General features: G+C 54.4%; 1 protein-coding gene across 1 annotated transcript; it reads left to right on the top strand.

Moving 5' to 3' along the window:
* The first annotated feature begins 581 nt into the window (after positions 1-581).
* On the top strand, positions 582-14255 carry PCIF1 (phosphorylated CTD interacting factor 1). Its single transcript, XM_050806464.1, has 17 exons — positions 582-694; positions 3304-3471; positions 5171-5313; positions 5405-5529; positions 6665-6802; positions 6999-7129; positions 7245-7399; positions 9318-9465; positions 9561-9644; positions 9889-9988; positions 11087-11249; positions 11931-12103; positions 12249-12335; positions 12420-12604; positions 13305-13398; positions 13496-13671; positions 13757-14255. Exons 3-17 carry the CDS (start codon positions 5190-5192, stop codon positions 13986-13988), a joined length of 2115 nt encoding a protein of 704 aa, XP_050662421.1. The 5' UTR covers positions 582-694; positions 3304-3471; positions 5171-5189; the 3' UTR covers positions 13989-14255.
* The last annotated feature ends 551 nt before the right edge of the window (positions 14256-14806 follow it).

Raw genomic sequence — 14806 nt, 5'->3', positions numbered from 1 at the left:
TTTAAGTTGCTTCTACTCAAGAGCATTTGCAGCCTGAGTTCCATGTGTATGTAGCCCAGGCATGGGGCAGGGCTGCACAACATTCCGTCAGCAGGCAGCACAGAGGCCCAGAGAGGGGAGACTGGCCGGAAGCGGCAGAGCCGCGCGGGTGCCGGGACCCAGGTCCCCGCTACGTCCAGAGCCTGCGTCACCAGGACTCCTCCCCTAGGCCGGCAGCCCAGCCCGAGACCCCAGCTGGTTCTAAGACAGCCCCCCCACGCCCCCTAGTGCGCAAGCTCAGTAAGACCCCGCCGCGCACCGCCCACGGCCCACATCCGGCCCCTGCGTGTGAGCTCGCGGGGTAAACTGAGGCGAGGGCGTGCCAGTGAATTCATTCCTTCCTCAGTCCACCCGCAGGCCTACAAAGCTCTCTCCCCCTCCTCAGCGCCACAAGGCACAGCAGGGACGGATGGGAAGAAGGGGAGGGGGCCGAAAGCAAGCTGGGTGCGAGGAGCCAGCCGATCCTGCCACACTCAAGATGGCGGCACGGCCGTGGCGAGGTCCCTCAGAGGCGGTACCAGCGCATGCGCAGCGCGGAGTCCCGGCCCGGGACACAAGATGGCGGCAGCGGCGCTGGGGAGGGCGAGGCGGAGGCGGCAAAACGGGCGGTCGAGCAGAACGTGTAGCCGCGTCCCCTCGAGTCCGCTCCGGGCAGGTAAGAGTCCCAGGAAGCCATGGTCCCGCAGCGAGCCGCGCCAGGGTCTAGGGATCCGAAGCTGGGCGGCGGCGGCCCCTCCGGCGCTTTCTGCTCGGGGCTGCCTCTTGCCCCATCTCTGTTGCCGCCGCCATCTTAGACCCGCGGGTGGGCAGCCGCGCCGGTGGCCGAAGTGAGGGAGGTGGGCCCGAAGAGCCCGAGCGGAGCGGCCTCTAGGGCCCCTCCGCTGCTGCCGCCGCCACCGCCTTTGTGTCGGGCTCCGACTCTGAGTCGCCTCAGCCCGGGGGCGGGAGCGCGCGGCGGGGCGGGGGGCGGAGCCCGGGAGATGGGCCGGCGCGCGCGCGCGCCAAACAGCCCACCCTCGCTGAGGTGGGGGAGGGGAAGGTGCGCGCGCGCGCGCGCTGGGGTTTGCCGCTTTTCGCCCTCGCGGCTGCGCACTTTGTTCGCCCTTTGACTCCTCCCTACTGGGCCGGAGAATTCTGATTGGTATATTGCGGAGATGGTTCCGCCCCACCTGCCTCCAATCCCGGATTCGGACTCTGGCTTCTGGTGGGTTCCTCTGGTTGCGCAGATACAGTTGTTTATCCTTGAGTAGCGGTAATTGTCAAACTGCGGTATGCGTGGGGGTCGGGAAGCCACAGGATAAATAAAAATGTTATCTTAAGAGCAGTTATGTCTTACTGGGAGCGTACAATGCTGGACTCTACACATAACGGTCGAGTGATTCCGGTTTATAAGCCGGGAAGCAGAAGGGCCTCGAATCCGGGTCTGTCCAACCCCAGGGCTGGTACTTCGGCCACAGACCTGCTGCACTCAAGTCACATAGGGAATTAAAAATGGTTTTAATCGCAAAAAATGGCTAAATTTTTTCAAATAGTGTGAAAAAATGAGTCATCCTGTCTCTTAGGGTGCGTTTTAAAAATACAAATTCTTGTGTGCCTCCCCTCCGTATTTCTGGCTCCTGAGATGCTCAGTGAGGCACAGGCGTCTGAATTTTTTTTTTTTTTTCCACAAACTCCGAGATGATTCTGATGCACAGCTGGCTTTGGAAATACTGCAGTGTCCCCATTTAGCCTCACACTAAGCTGTGCCGCTTGTGCGTATTCTGCGAAGTTCATCTACCCGGTGCATCAATATCACAGGATGTTTGTTTCTTGGGAAAAACGTTTTTCAATAAAGGCGAACAAGATGTGTCATATACGGCGTTTGCATGTTTTTATTTTTGCAAGACGTTCAGAGCGTGTCCTTTCATTTGCTGTGGGAGGCTTGGGATTGTGTCCCCCAGATCAGTGATATGTATGTTTGTTGATTTTTCTCTGGTCTAAGGGTACTTTATTTTTTAAGAGACGAGGTCTTGGCCGGGCGCGGTGGCTCACGCCTGTAATCCCAGCACTTTGGGAGGCCAAGGTGGGCAGATCACCTAAGGTCGGGAGTTTGCTGACCCACACGGAGAAACCCCGTCTCTACTAAAAATACAAAATTAGCCAGGTTTGGTGGCGCATGCCTGTAATCCCAGCTACTCGGGAGGCTGAGGCAGGAGAATCGCTTGAACCTGGAAGGTGGAGGTTGTGGTGAGCCGAGATCACGCCATTGCGCTTCAGCCTGGGCAACAAGAGTGAAACTGTCTCAAAAAAAAAAAAAAAAAGATACACTAAAAAAAAAAAAAAAAAAAAAAAGAGATGAGGTCTTGCCCTGTCACCCAGGCTGGAGCACAGTGGCATGATTATACTTCACTGCAGCCTCGAGCTCCTGGGCTCAAGTGACCCTTCCACCTCAGCCTCCTGAGTAGCTGGGACTGCAGGTGCTTTTTTTTGTTTGTTTTATTTGGGCCTGGCGCAATGGCTCACACCTGTAATCCCAGCACTTTGGGAGGCCCAGGTGGGTGGATCTCTTGAAGTCAGGAGTTCGAGACCAGCCTGGCCAACGTGGTGAGACCCCGTCTCTACTAAAAGTACAAAAAATTTAGCCAGGTGTGGCTCATGCCTGTAATCCCAGCTACTCGAGAGGCTGACACAGGAGAATCGCTTGAACCCAGGAGGTGGAGGTTGCAGTGAGTTGAGATCATGCAGTGTACTCTGTCCTGGACAACAGAGTGAGACTGTCTCAAAACCAAACAAAAAGTTTTATTTGTCGTAGAGCTGGGGGGGTCTCACTATGTTGCCAAGGCTGGTTTTGAACTCCTAGCCTCAAGAAATCCTTCCACCCCGGCCAAGTTGCCAAAGCCACCATGCCCAGCCTAAGGGTACTTAAGTTGGCAGGACTGGCTACAGAGTTTGTGGGGCCCAGTGTGCAAAATGAAAATGCGAGCTCCTTGTTAAAAAGTTATTAAAAATTTTAAGACAGTGACAGCAGAGCCTCAAACCAAGCTCAGGGCTTTCCTGAATGTGGGTCCCTGTGCAGTCGTGCAGGTCACGTGCCCATGAAAGCAAACCTATTGGTGAGAAAGCTTAAGAGGTATCATTTTCATCTCCTGTATTCCCTCATCCCCTCTCCCGATGTGTCCTGCGCTGGAGGCCCCCAGCTTGCTCTTTGTTTTTGCCCCTCTTGTTGTCCCCGCCCTGCAGCATCCCACAGGTCTGTGACTGTCTATTTTCCTATTTGCTTTCCAGCTGCTGATGCAAGGAATCCCCTGGGGCCCCGTCCACTTCACTGCTGACCAGCCCATCTGTCTGTGCTGAGTCTTCCTGCAGGCCTTTCCTCGCCTCTGTGGGACCCTGTGGGGGTCCATCCGGCTGGAGAAGAAAAGCCTCTCATGCTAGCATTGCAGACCCCAGAGGGTGAGAGAAAGGGGGACTTCATTCAGTCTTGAAACCTGTGGGCTCAGCCCCTAAGGCACCAGGAATTCTTCCTGCCCAGAGAATCCAGGCAGCTTCGTTTTTTTCATACCTTGGTCAGTGGTTCTCAACCTTTTTGTTATCAAGGCCCTTTTTGTTGTACATTAATGTCCTGTTGCTCCCTGCGTTTTTATCTGCCAAACTGTACCGATGGAGTAACCATTCACTTTTCCCTTTCTAAATTAATGAAGAAGTCTGTGACGGAGTGTACAATAAAATCAGTGTCCCAATGATTCCTCTGATGTCGTCAACAACCAATCAGAGCTTCTGATCAGCATGAGAAAATCAGTGTGACCACAATGAGTTGATAAAATTTCAGCATGAAAAGATAACTGATTATTAAGCCTGCCTTTGTGGTCTTGTTGTGGGTAAAAGTTTGATTTCTTTTGGGAAGTGTGACCTACTGAGAACAAATTTAGCATCATCAAGTCTGTCTTAGCTCCCAGTTGTCTGACAGCCCCAGGCCAGAAGCACTTTGGCTTCTGAGGCTCCTGCTGGGCATGCTTTGGGTGGGGGAGTAGGGAATACAGATCTGAAGGAACTGGCCTCCTTGCTGGTACTTACAGTAAATGTTCACCTGGGGATTATGAAGGAGTCATTTAGATCGTCCTTCTCAGTTGCATTGGTTATTTTAGCAACAGCTGCTTCCTGCCATGTAATGTAAAATAAGGTGACCAATTAGATTCCATGCCCTTCCCTAGTGTGCTTTGTTCCTTTTAGATTTTACTGGATAGAAGCAGTAAAATCCCATCTCCTCCTGAAAGTTGTTACTGTTCCTTCTTGTAGGAATTGCTTCTCTTTTTTTTTTTTTTTTTTTTTTTGAGACGGAGTCTCGCTCTGTCGCCCAGGCTGGAGTGCAGTGGCGCGATCTCGGCTCACTGCAAGCTCCGCCTCCCGGGTTCACGCCATTCTCCTGCCTCAGCCTCCCGAGTAGCTGGGACTACAGGCGCCCACAACCGCGCCCAGCTAATTTTTTGTATTTTTAGTAGAGACGGGGTTTCACCGTGGTCTCGATCTCCTGACCTTGTGATCCGCCCGCCTCGGCCTCCCAAAGTGCTGGGATTACAGGCGTGAGCCACCGCGCCCGGCCAGGAATTGCTTCTCAAGGGCAGATCTTGTTCTGTCTTGTTTGCTGCTCTTGGTGCTTTGTAAATATTTGCAGAATCAATAGTGCTTCTGTTGGGTCCAGGTCCTATGCCTGAGCCCAGGAGAGAGCTGAATTGGACCCAGTTCCTATTCCTGGGAGTTCTGACAGTTTAATGGGGAGACAAACCCAGCTGATAGACCAGACCATCTGAGTGCTATGACAGAGGTGTTCACGGCCCTGAGGAGGAGCTCTGACCACCTGACCTCGGGAGGGGAGAGTCAAGGAAGGCTTCCTGGAGGATGTGAACACAGTAGCAAGCCAGGCAGAGAAGAGGGGGAGGGGAATTTTAGGCAGAGGAAGCAGCAGGAGTGCACCCATTGAACAACTGGAATTGCAGCTTAGATCCCAGGGATGCTGTGTGGCACCATGCTGGCTCTCCAGGACAGGACCTGATTGGATTTCTCCACATCCATGGGTGGTCACTGGGGCCCTGGGTGGATTATAATTGGTGGGTGAGGGGGTGGAGCTGACACTCTTTGGTCCTCTGTGTGGCAGGTCCTTTGTGGGTGCAGAGATGGCCAATGAGAATCACGGCAGCCCCCGGGAGGAAGCGTCCCTGCTGAGTCACTCCCCAGGTACCTCCAATCAGAGCCAGCCCTGTTCTCCAAAGCCAATCCGCCTGGTGCAGGACCTCCCAGGTACTGAGGGGGAGCAGCAGTGGGGTGGTGGGGTAGGAAGGGCACCCTGGGAGTAGCCCTGACCCTGGCTGGGCCCCATGCCTGTTTGCAGAGGAGCTGGTCCACGCAGGCTGGGAGAAGTGCTGGAGCCGGAGGGAGAATCGTCCCTACTACTTCAACCGATTCACCAACCAGTCCCTGTGGGAGATGCCCGTGCTGGGGCAGCACGATGTGATTGTGAGTGCCAGCCTAGGGTGGGGGGTCTCAGAGTGGCTTCTGGCACCTGGGCCTTCCCCAAATGTACCCTGAGGAGCCAGCCGTTCAGTGCCCAGCCCTGTGCTGGCACCTGCAGATACAATGACAAGCAAGACACACACAGTTCCTGCCCTCATGGAACCTACACTCAGATGGGGTAGACTGACAAGTAAACAGATGATTGCATGGCTGCTGCGCGGTGGGTGCTGCGCCACAAGGCAGGAATGGAAAAGGCAGACTTGCTCCCTGCGGTCGCAGAGCACCCATGGGCTGCCAGCAGACAGTAGGATGACAGTTGTGGTCCGTGTATGAGGAAGTGTTATAGTACATCTGGATCCTGACCTACTCTGGGAAAGGCAAGATGATGGGAAAAGCCCTGAGAATGAGTGTTTAAGGCGAGAGGGTTAGCGAGTGTGTGTGGGGAGGAAAAGAACATTCTAGGATCTGACATGTCAGTACGACGGGAAGTACAGGCATGGGCTGTTTGGCGGGAACATGGGCTTTTGGATCCTTCTCAGCTGGGGCAGCATGTCTTTACTGGGCACAATCAAAATAGTTGGCATCTCCGTTTTGCATGTGAAGACACTGAGGTTCAAAGATGGGGAACCACTGGTACAAAACCTCACAGTTAGTAATAGGCAGAGCAGGACGCGCATCTGATGTGAATTCAGGGCTGCACTACTCACCGCTATGCGTTCTCTGGGTGTTACCAAGAGTCCTATCTGCAGGGCTTTGCTTTTTACAACAATAAGCAGTTTTTGAGCTTTTCCTTTATTCCTTTCATTCTGTTCTTGAGGAAAATAATGTGTAATGTGTACTGATCTCATGCCAGATGCCATGTTAAGCAAGTCATGTTCACTGACTCATTTAATCTCAGTGGTGATGTAGGGCTTAGCATGGCCATTCTGAAGGTAAGAGAACTGGAAGGGAAGTAACATACCCTGTCGCAGTTGCAAGTTGCAGGCAGGACTGGAGCCCAGTGTTCTCTGCCTGTATCCCAGCCCCTCTGCTCTTCTCTAAGGAGTAGGAGCAGGGGTGGGAGGGCCTGAGGATTCAAAGTCCTGGGGCTCCTAAGCCGCTGGCCCTGGTTGCAACTCTGCTGGTCTCCCTCCACCAGTCGGACCCTTTGGGGCTGAATGCGACCCCACTGCCCCAAGACTCAAGCTTGGTGGAAACCCCCCCGGCTGAGAACAAGCCCAGAAAGCGGCAGCTCTCGGAAGAGCAGCCAAGCGGCAATGGTGTGAAGAAGCCCAAGGTGAGTGTCTGCGGCCAGGAACCGGCTGCTGAGCAGCCAGCTCAGATGGGCAGCCCGCAGGCTCCCTGCAGGGGCTAGGCGTCGGCAGGCCAGCCAGGAGGGGGGCCCGGGACACAGTTCACCAGGTGTGCACTGTATTGGATGGAGCCTCTCTGGTGAATCTCCTGACTTGACACCTTTGTGACTTTCACTACAGATTGAAATCCCAGTGACACCCACAGGCCAGTCAGTGCCCAGCTCCCCCAGTGTCCCAGGAACCCCAACGCTGAAGATGTGGGGTACGTCCCCTGAAGATAAACAGCAGGCAGCTCTCCTGCGACCCACTGAGTGAGTCCCCGCTGATTGGCTTGGGGGCACCCACTGCTAGCGTCAGCCTGTCTGGGACTGTGGGGTGTGGTGTGGGTGGCCAGGGCATCTTCATCACTCCTCTCTGTGCCCCAAGGGTCTACTGGGACCTGGACATCCAGACCAATGCTGTCATCAAGCACCGGGGGCCTTCAGAGGTGCTGCCCCCGCACCCTGAAGTGGAGCTGCTCCGCTCTCAGCTCATCTTGAAGCTTCGGCAGCACTACCGGGAGCTGTGCCAGCAGCGAGAGGGTACCTGCCTCTGGGCTGCGGCCTCCTTTATTTCCACCCACCTTTAGCAAGAGCCAGGCTTGACCAGGCCAGCTTGGGAATGGCGAAGTGGGGCCCCGTGGTGAGCCATGATCACGCCAATGCACTCCAGCCTAAGCGACAGAGCAAGACCCTGTTTCAAAAAAACCAAAAAAAACAGAGTATTTATACCTTAGGATTCTATGACAAGGATTAAGTAAAATGGATAAGTATTAAATAAACTGTAGTTTTAAATTTTTTTTTTTTGAGACGGAGTCTCGCTCTGTAGCCCATGCTGGAGTGCAGTGGCACCATCTCTGCTCACTGCATCATCCGCCTCCCAGGTCCCGGTTCAAGCAATTCTCCTGCCTCAGCCTCCCGAGTAGTGGGATTAAAGGCACACACCACCATGCCCAGCTAAGTTTTGTATTTTTAGTAGAGACGGGGTGTCACAGTGTTGGCCAGGCTGGTCTTGAACTCCTGACGTCGTGATCCACCCGCTTCAGCCTCCCAAAGTACTGGGATTACAGACATGAGCCACCACACCTGGCCAATTTTTTTTTTTTTTTAAGAGACAGGATCTTGCTATGTTGCCCAGGCTGGTCTTGTACTCCTGGGCTCAAGCCTTCTGCTTGCCTTGGCCTCCCACAGTGCTGGGATTACAGATGTGAGCCACCATGCGTGGCCTAGTTTTTAATTTTTATGATTAGTAATAAACCTATTTAACTTTGCTCAAAGATAGAATCCTCTGGCCTCCCCCCCGCTTTTTTTTATATTATGTAACACTTTTTTTTCTTTTTCTTTTTTTTTTTTTTTTTTTTTTTGCCTCCCCCCCGCTTTTTTTTATATTATGTAATACTTTTTTTTCTTTTTCTTTTTTTTTTTTTTTTTTGAGACAGAGTCTCACGCTGTTGCCCAGGCTGGAGTGCAGTGGCGCGATCTCGGCTCACTGCAAGCTCTGCCTCCCGGGTTCCCGCCATTCTCCTGCCTCAGCCTCCTGAGTAGCTGGGACTACAGGCGCCCGCCACCGCGCCCGGCTAATTTTTTGTATTTTTAGTAGAGACGGGGTTTCACTGTGGTCTCGATCTCCTGACCTTGTGATCCGCCCGCCTCGGCCTCCCAAAGTGCTGGGATTACAGGCTTGAGCCACCGCGCCCGGCCTTTTTTTTCTTTTTCTAAGATGGAGTTTCACTGTTGCCCAGACTGGAGTGCAATGGCACAATCTCGGCTTACTGCAACCTTTGCCTCCCGGGTTCAAGCAATTCTCCTGCCTCAGCCTCCTGAGTAGCTGGGAATGCAGGCACATGCCACCATGCCCAGCTAATTTTTGTATTTTTAGTAGAGACGGGTTTTTTCCATGTTGGCCAGGCTGGTCTCAAACTCCTGACCTCAGGTGATCCACCCACCTCGGCTTCCCAAAGTGCTGGGATTACAGGCGTGAGCCACTGCGCCCGGCCTTTTTATTTTCTTTTGAGACAAGGTCTTGCTCTGTCACCCAGGTTGGAGTGCAATGGCGCGACTGCAGCTCACTGCAGCTTCGGTCCCCGGGTTCAAGCGATCCTCCCGCCTCAGCCTCCCGAGCAGCTGGGACACCCAGCTAATTTTTTTTTTTTTTTTTAGCAACACAGGATCTTACTGTGTTGCCCAGGCTGGTCTTGAACTCCTGGGCTCAAGCGATCCTTCCACCTTAGCCTTCCAAAGTGCTGAGATTATAAGTGTGAGCCACTACACCTGGCTAGATACTTACTAACACTATAAAACTAGTGATTCTTAGAAAATATTTTGGGAAATGCAGCCTAGAAGCTTCTGAAGTGGGACTGTGTCTTGCTTGCTGCTGAATGTGGTGCTTCCTATATGTGCCAAGCTCCAAGTGGGACTGCTTGATTAAATCCAGGCCTTCAGCAGCTCTCCTGTCCTACAGGCATTGAGCCTCCACGGGAGTCTTTCAACCGCTGGATGCTGGAGCGCAAGGTGGTAGACAAAGGATCTGACCCCCTGTTGCCCAGCAACTGTGAACCAGTCGTGTCACCTTCCATGTTTCGTGAAATCATGAATGACATTCCCATCAGGTACAGCCCCACAACTGGGGATGACCCTGGGCCATTTGGTTTCTGTGCCCAGTCATGTATAGAAGGGCTCTAACTCTGCCCACTGTCTAACGCAGGTTATCCCGAATCAAGTTCCGGGAGGAAGCCAAGCGCCTGCTCTTTAAATATGCGGAGGCCGCCAGGCGGCTCATCGAGTCCAGGTTTGCCTCTGTCTCCTGCCCCAGGCAAGATGGGTCTGTGATCAAAGTGGGAGGTCATAGGCCATCTTGCCTGGTCTCATGCAGGGCTGTCGTTGCTCTTGGTGGCAGAAGTGGGGCCAGCTCCCAAAGGCAGAACAAGGGCTGTGATGGAAGCTAGGGGTTGATGCCCAGGGAGCCCATGGAAGTGGAGTGAGGAGGGTGGAGCCAAGCCATTCCTTTCTTCTACCCTCCCCTTGACTGGCAGGAGTGCATCCCCCGACAGTAGGAAGGTGGTCAAATGGAATGTGGAAGACACCTTTAGCTGGCTTCGGAAGGACCACTCAGCCTCCAAGGAGGACTACATGGTGAGTGGGTCCCTGGGTGAGAAGGCCAGTTTTAGGGCTCTGTGGCCACTTCCTCTAGGAAGCCTACTCTGCCTGTCCAGGCTGGGCAAGGCCTCCCCCAGCGGCCTATTCTTGTGGAATATGGCAGACGTTTGACGTTCATCAGTCCCCAAACTCATGATTGTGGAGATGTTTCTCTAGGCTCCTGGCTTTCTCCCACAGAACATTTCCATTAACAGTCTTAATGGAGTCTTATGCTTGGCCACACACCACAGGTAGCTGCCTTTCAGCCTAATGAATGTTCTGCATCTCCCTTGAGTAGATTTTTGGAAACAGATTGACAGCCTGCTTTTTCTTGGGTGTGTGTATTCATATCATAGTTAAGAGCTACCATCAGATTGAATTCCCTACTCTTAATGTGTCCAAAACAATTCTGTTTTCTGGCCAAAACCTATCACTTCTTAAACCTCTCCACCAGCACTAGCAATGGGCTTTCTTTTCAGGACCATATTTCACAAGAGACAAGGTTTCGCACTTCACGATAGTAACTGTGTACTTGACACGTAGAGAGTGACAAAGGTAGGTGTACTCACTAGCCAGAGTGACTCATTCTCACTCTTCAGTTTTACACGTGATTCAGCAAAATTACAAATCCCGACAGTCATCTTTGCAAGTAGCTAAAAGCTCAAATCTCAAGTCTGCAGCAACCAACACTCTTTTGTAATTGTGTCTTTCCCCAATAGACTGCAAACACTGTAAGCTGGGACCATGCTGGTTTGTCTGTTTCTCCAGTAATTACCGTGGGATCTAGCAGTGTAACTCCAACAAAAGCTACTGGCATTTATTGTACACTTACTGTATGCCAGGCACTTGGTAAGCCCTTAAGGGAAATGATTACATTTAATATTCAAACTGCCCTGTTAGGTATCTCGTGTCCCCTTGGCACTTGAGGAATGATTCAGAGAAGCCAGGGGATATGTCCAAGTGACACAGCTAGTCAGTAGCAGAGCTGGTTTCAAAACAAGGACTGCTGGACTCCAACAGCCCTGCGGTTACCTGCCAGCCCAGCTGAGCCCCTTTGGCCTCCACTAGCGCCCTGATCCAGAATATCTCCTCTAGGATCGCCTGGAGCACCTGCGGAGGCAGTGTGGCCCCCACGTCTCAGCTGCAGCCAAGGACTCCGTGGAAGGCATCTGCAGTAAGATCTACCACATCTCCCTGGAGTACGTCAAACGGATCCGAGAGAAGCACCTTGCCATCCTTAAGGAAAACAACATCTCAGGTAGGGGAAAGGTGGAGGAGGAGCCAGCTGTGATGCCATCAGCTCTATACCCTGATGGAAGGGACAAGCGAGGCTGAGCCTCAAGGCCAGGGACTGGTTTGGGGCAGAACCTGCTGTGTCCTTTGGCTGTACTTCTCTGGGAAACAGGGAGGAGTGATAAAGGGAGAGCCAGATGGTGGTGGTAAAAGATAGGCTGGGAGTCGTAGTTAGGTGTACCCGAATTTACATCCATTCTCTGCAAGCCTCACTTTCCCCAGACTGAAGTACAGCACCTGGTGGTAGGATTGTGTGAGTACTCACAAGTAACTCAGGTAAACCGTGTGGCCCAAAAAGATCCCCAAATAAGGAATCGTCACTATTACGATGATGGCGATGCATTTCTTGTACTTCTGCCCAGCACCAGGACCCATAGGCCTGAGCCTTCTTGCCTACCAGCCCAAGGCACGGCATACAGGGGCCTGCTTCGGTACTGAGCGTGTTGACACAGGCCACCTGTTTCTGCCCCAGCCAATTGTCTGGCTGGTTTCTTTTTATGGCTTTCATTCCCTTTCTACTGAACTAGGCCACACTATACTGATCTGTGAAATGGGACTTCCCTCTCTCAGTAGAAAGCATGTGGCCCACAGTGGCTGCAGCATGAGAATGAGGAGTATGGTCCCTCACTGCTCTCCCTGCCCACAGAGGAGGTGGACGCCCCTGAGGTGGAGCCCCGCCTCGTGTACTGCTATCCAGTCCGGCTGGCTGTGTCTGCACCCCCCATGCCCAGCGTGGAGATGCACATGGAGAACAACGTGGTCTGCATCCGGTATAAGGGAGAGATGGTCAAGGTCAGCCGCAACTACTTCAGCAAGCTGGTAAGAGCTACGGGGAGGAAGTCCCTAGCTGATGGCATGAGTCAGGGCCTGGGATCTTTCCTGAGCAGAGTCCCCAGCAGGAGCCCAGTGATGAGGACATGAGGGAGCACTGCTGAAGGCCACTCCTCTCTGTCCCACCCCACAGTGGCTCCTTTACCGCTACAGTTGCATTGATGACTCTGCCTTTGAGAGGTTCCTGCCCCGGGTCTGGTGTCTTCTCCGACGGTACCAGGTACAGGCCTGGGGCAGCAGGGAGGGCTCCCCAGGAGGGAACAGGGAGGGCGAGCCCCAGGCGCTGACTATGGCCACTCCACAGATGATGTTCGGCGTGGGCCTCTATGAGGGGACTGGCCTGCAGGGGTCGCTGCCTGTGCACGTCTTTGAGGCCCTCCACCGACTCTTCGGCGTCAGCTTCGAGTGCTTCGCCTCACCCCTCAACTGTTACTTCCGCCAGTACTGTTCTGCCTTCCCCGACACAGACGGCTACTTTGGCTCCCGCGGGTGAGGGCCAAGGGCTGCCCTCTACCCAGGCCAGGGAAGTGGTCCTCCAGAGCACCGGGCCCGCCTCTGCTGGCTGCTTCCTGGGCTGTAGTGTCAGGCAGGCTTGGGTGGAGTCCCTGCCTCCACCTCTTACCAGCTATGTGATCTTGGACATGTTGCTTAACTTCTGGGAGTCTGAGCTTTTCTGGCTCTGTGGGCAGGCATGTGACACCCCTAGCTGGCCTCTGGGTTTCTCAGTGAGTCAGCTCAGAATGGAATAGGAACACGTGGTCCCGGGCCCTGAGAGGAGTGAGAAGTGGGGCCACAGACCTCAGAGGCCTTACAAACTAGGGGTGGGGGTGAGCACAGATGAGAGAACATAATGCTGTCTCCAGAAGGAAGAATGGCCAGGATCTCCAGAGGTCCAGAGCTCAGCAGCTGGGGATCCTGGGTGCAGCTTCTGCTGTAGTGGTAGTGGTGGGCTCAGAACTGGATTTGAATGCCAGCTTGGTGAACATGGGCATCCCAGCCTGAGCCTCGTTCACTGTCTTCATTCATTCAGTGGAGACGGTTATGCCTTGTGCCCCAGTGAATTAGGGTGAATGCTGGCTTCTGGAGAGGCCATCTCTTCAGTGTGGCTGCCTAGGGTTGAGGATGGCACCTGTTTCTGGTTGAGGGACTGGGTCCTGATAGGACTTAAAATGCTCACTCCTGTCCCCAGGCCCTGCCTAGACTTTGCTCCACTGAGTGGTTCATTTGAGGCCAACCCTCCCTTCTGCGAGGAGCTCATGGATGCTATGGTCTCTCACTTTGAGGTGGGTGCACTGCCAGGGTGAGGGGTGGGCAACAGGGCAGGATTGCCAGCCACCTGGGAGGCAGCCCCTGACATCCACCCTGTGTCCCCTTCCACAGAAACTGCTTGAGAGCTCACCGGAGCCCCTGTCCTTCATCGTGTTCATCCCAGAGTGGCGGGAACCCCCCACACCAGCGCTCACCCGCATGGAGCAGAGCCGCTTCAAACGCCACCAGTTGATCCTGCCTGCCTTTGAGCATGAGTACCGCAGTGGCTCCCAGCACATCTGCAAGAAGTGGGTGCCAGGGAGGGCAGGGGACGGAGGCTAGGCTGGCCAGGCCAGGCCCAGCCCCACCCTGAGCCATTGCCTTTGCCCGCAGGGAGGAAATGCACTACAAGGCCGTCCACAACACGGCCGTGCTCTTCCTACAGAACGACCCTGGCTTTGCCAAGTGGGTGCCAACGCCTGAACGGCTGCAGGAGCTGAGCGCTGCCTACCGGCAGTCAGGCCGCAGCCACAGCTCTGGTTCTTCCTCATCGTCCTCCTCGGATGCCAAGGACCGGGACTTGGGCCGTGAGCAGGGCCCTAGCCGCGAGCCTCACCCCACTTAACATACCCTGCGGGGAGGAGGAGCCCCAGGGGTGCTGGTCTGGACTGCTGGGACTCAGGCCCCTGGGGCCTGACAGGGACCCCGCTGCCACTGACATAGGAAGATTATGGTTCTGCCAGGGCTCCCCTCCCTGCCTGTCCCCAACTCCTCACCTCAAACTCTCTCCAAGTCCCATGTATATAGGTCCCGATGCCTTCCCAACCCCACCCCTCATCCTGTTGCCACCTTGTTTCATTTGTAAAAGGAAATACAGAAACCCCCCCAAGAATGTGTGAGGGTCTTGAGGGCAGAGAAGGCTGAGGCAGCTGGAGCTACTTCTGGGACCACACTCCCCTCCCTCCAGCAGCTCCTTCTCATGGTCCCTGGACCTTCACTCCCCAGCTGGGGCTCCCACACAGCTGGGTCTCTGGTGGCCTCTGCCTGGGCTCAGCAGGTCCGAAGAGTCCAAGGCCCTGCATCCCCTAGCTCCAAACTCCCCCAGCAGGGCCTGCATGGATACCCCTGGGGATCAGAGGACTGGGAGCTGTGCCTGTCCCCAACCCAAAAGCCAGACTCTGGCTGGCCTTGGATCCCCACAGTGAGCAGACAGCTAGGTGTGCCTCACAGTCGAGGATCAGGAGAGCAGCCTCAGGGGCCCTGTAGGCACAGAGCGCATGCTCCCTAGGGCCCAGGGAGGAAGCAGGTCTGAAGGTGCTTGCTGGGGCTCTCTCTGGTTCAGCCGTCTCTCTCATTGCCAGGCCTCTGCAGCAAGGGTCTGCCCTGCTGGTGGATCACTGGACCGAGAGAGGCAGGGCAGGGCAGGTCATGCTGTGGAGCCAC

This window comes from Macaca thibetana, chromosome 10 (assembly GCF_024542745.1).
Source record: "Macaca thibetana thibetana isolate TM-01 chromosome 10, ASM2454274v1, whole genome shotgun sequence".
Classification (NCBI taxonomy): Eukaryota; Metazoa; Chordata; class Mammalia; order Primates; family Cercopithecidae; genus Macaca; species Macaca thibetana.
Note: the sequence above shows the minus strand (reverse complement) of the source record. Positions and strands in the feature narration are given on the sequence as shown.

Coding starts and splice junctions, on each gene's coding strand:
- PCIF1 (XM_050806464.1), top strand. CDS start 5,190: ATGGCCAATGAGAATCACGGCAGCCCCCGGGAGGAAGCGTCCCTGCTG. Junction 11,250..11,930: donor TAAGGAAAACAACATCTCAG/GTAGGGGAAAGG, acceptor CCCTGCCCACAG/AGGAGGTGGACGCCCCTGAG. Junction 13,399..13,495: donor CTATGGTCTCTCACTTTGAG/GTGGGTGCACTG, acceptor CCCCTTCCACAG/AAACTGCTTGAGAGCTCACC.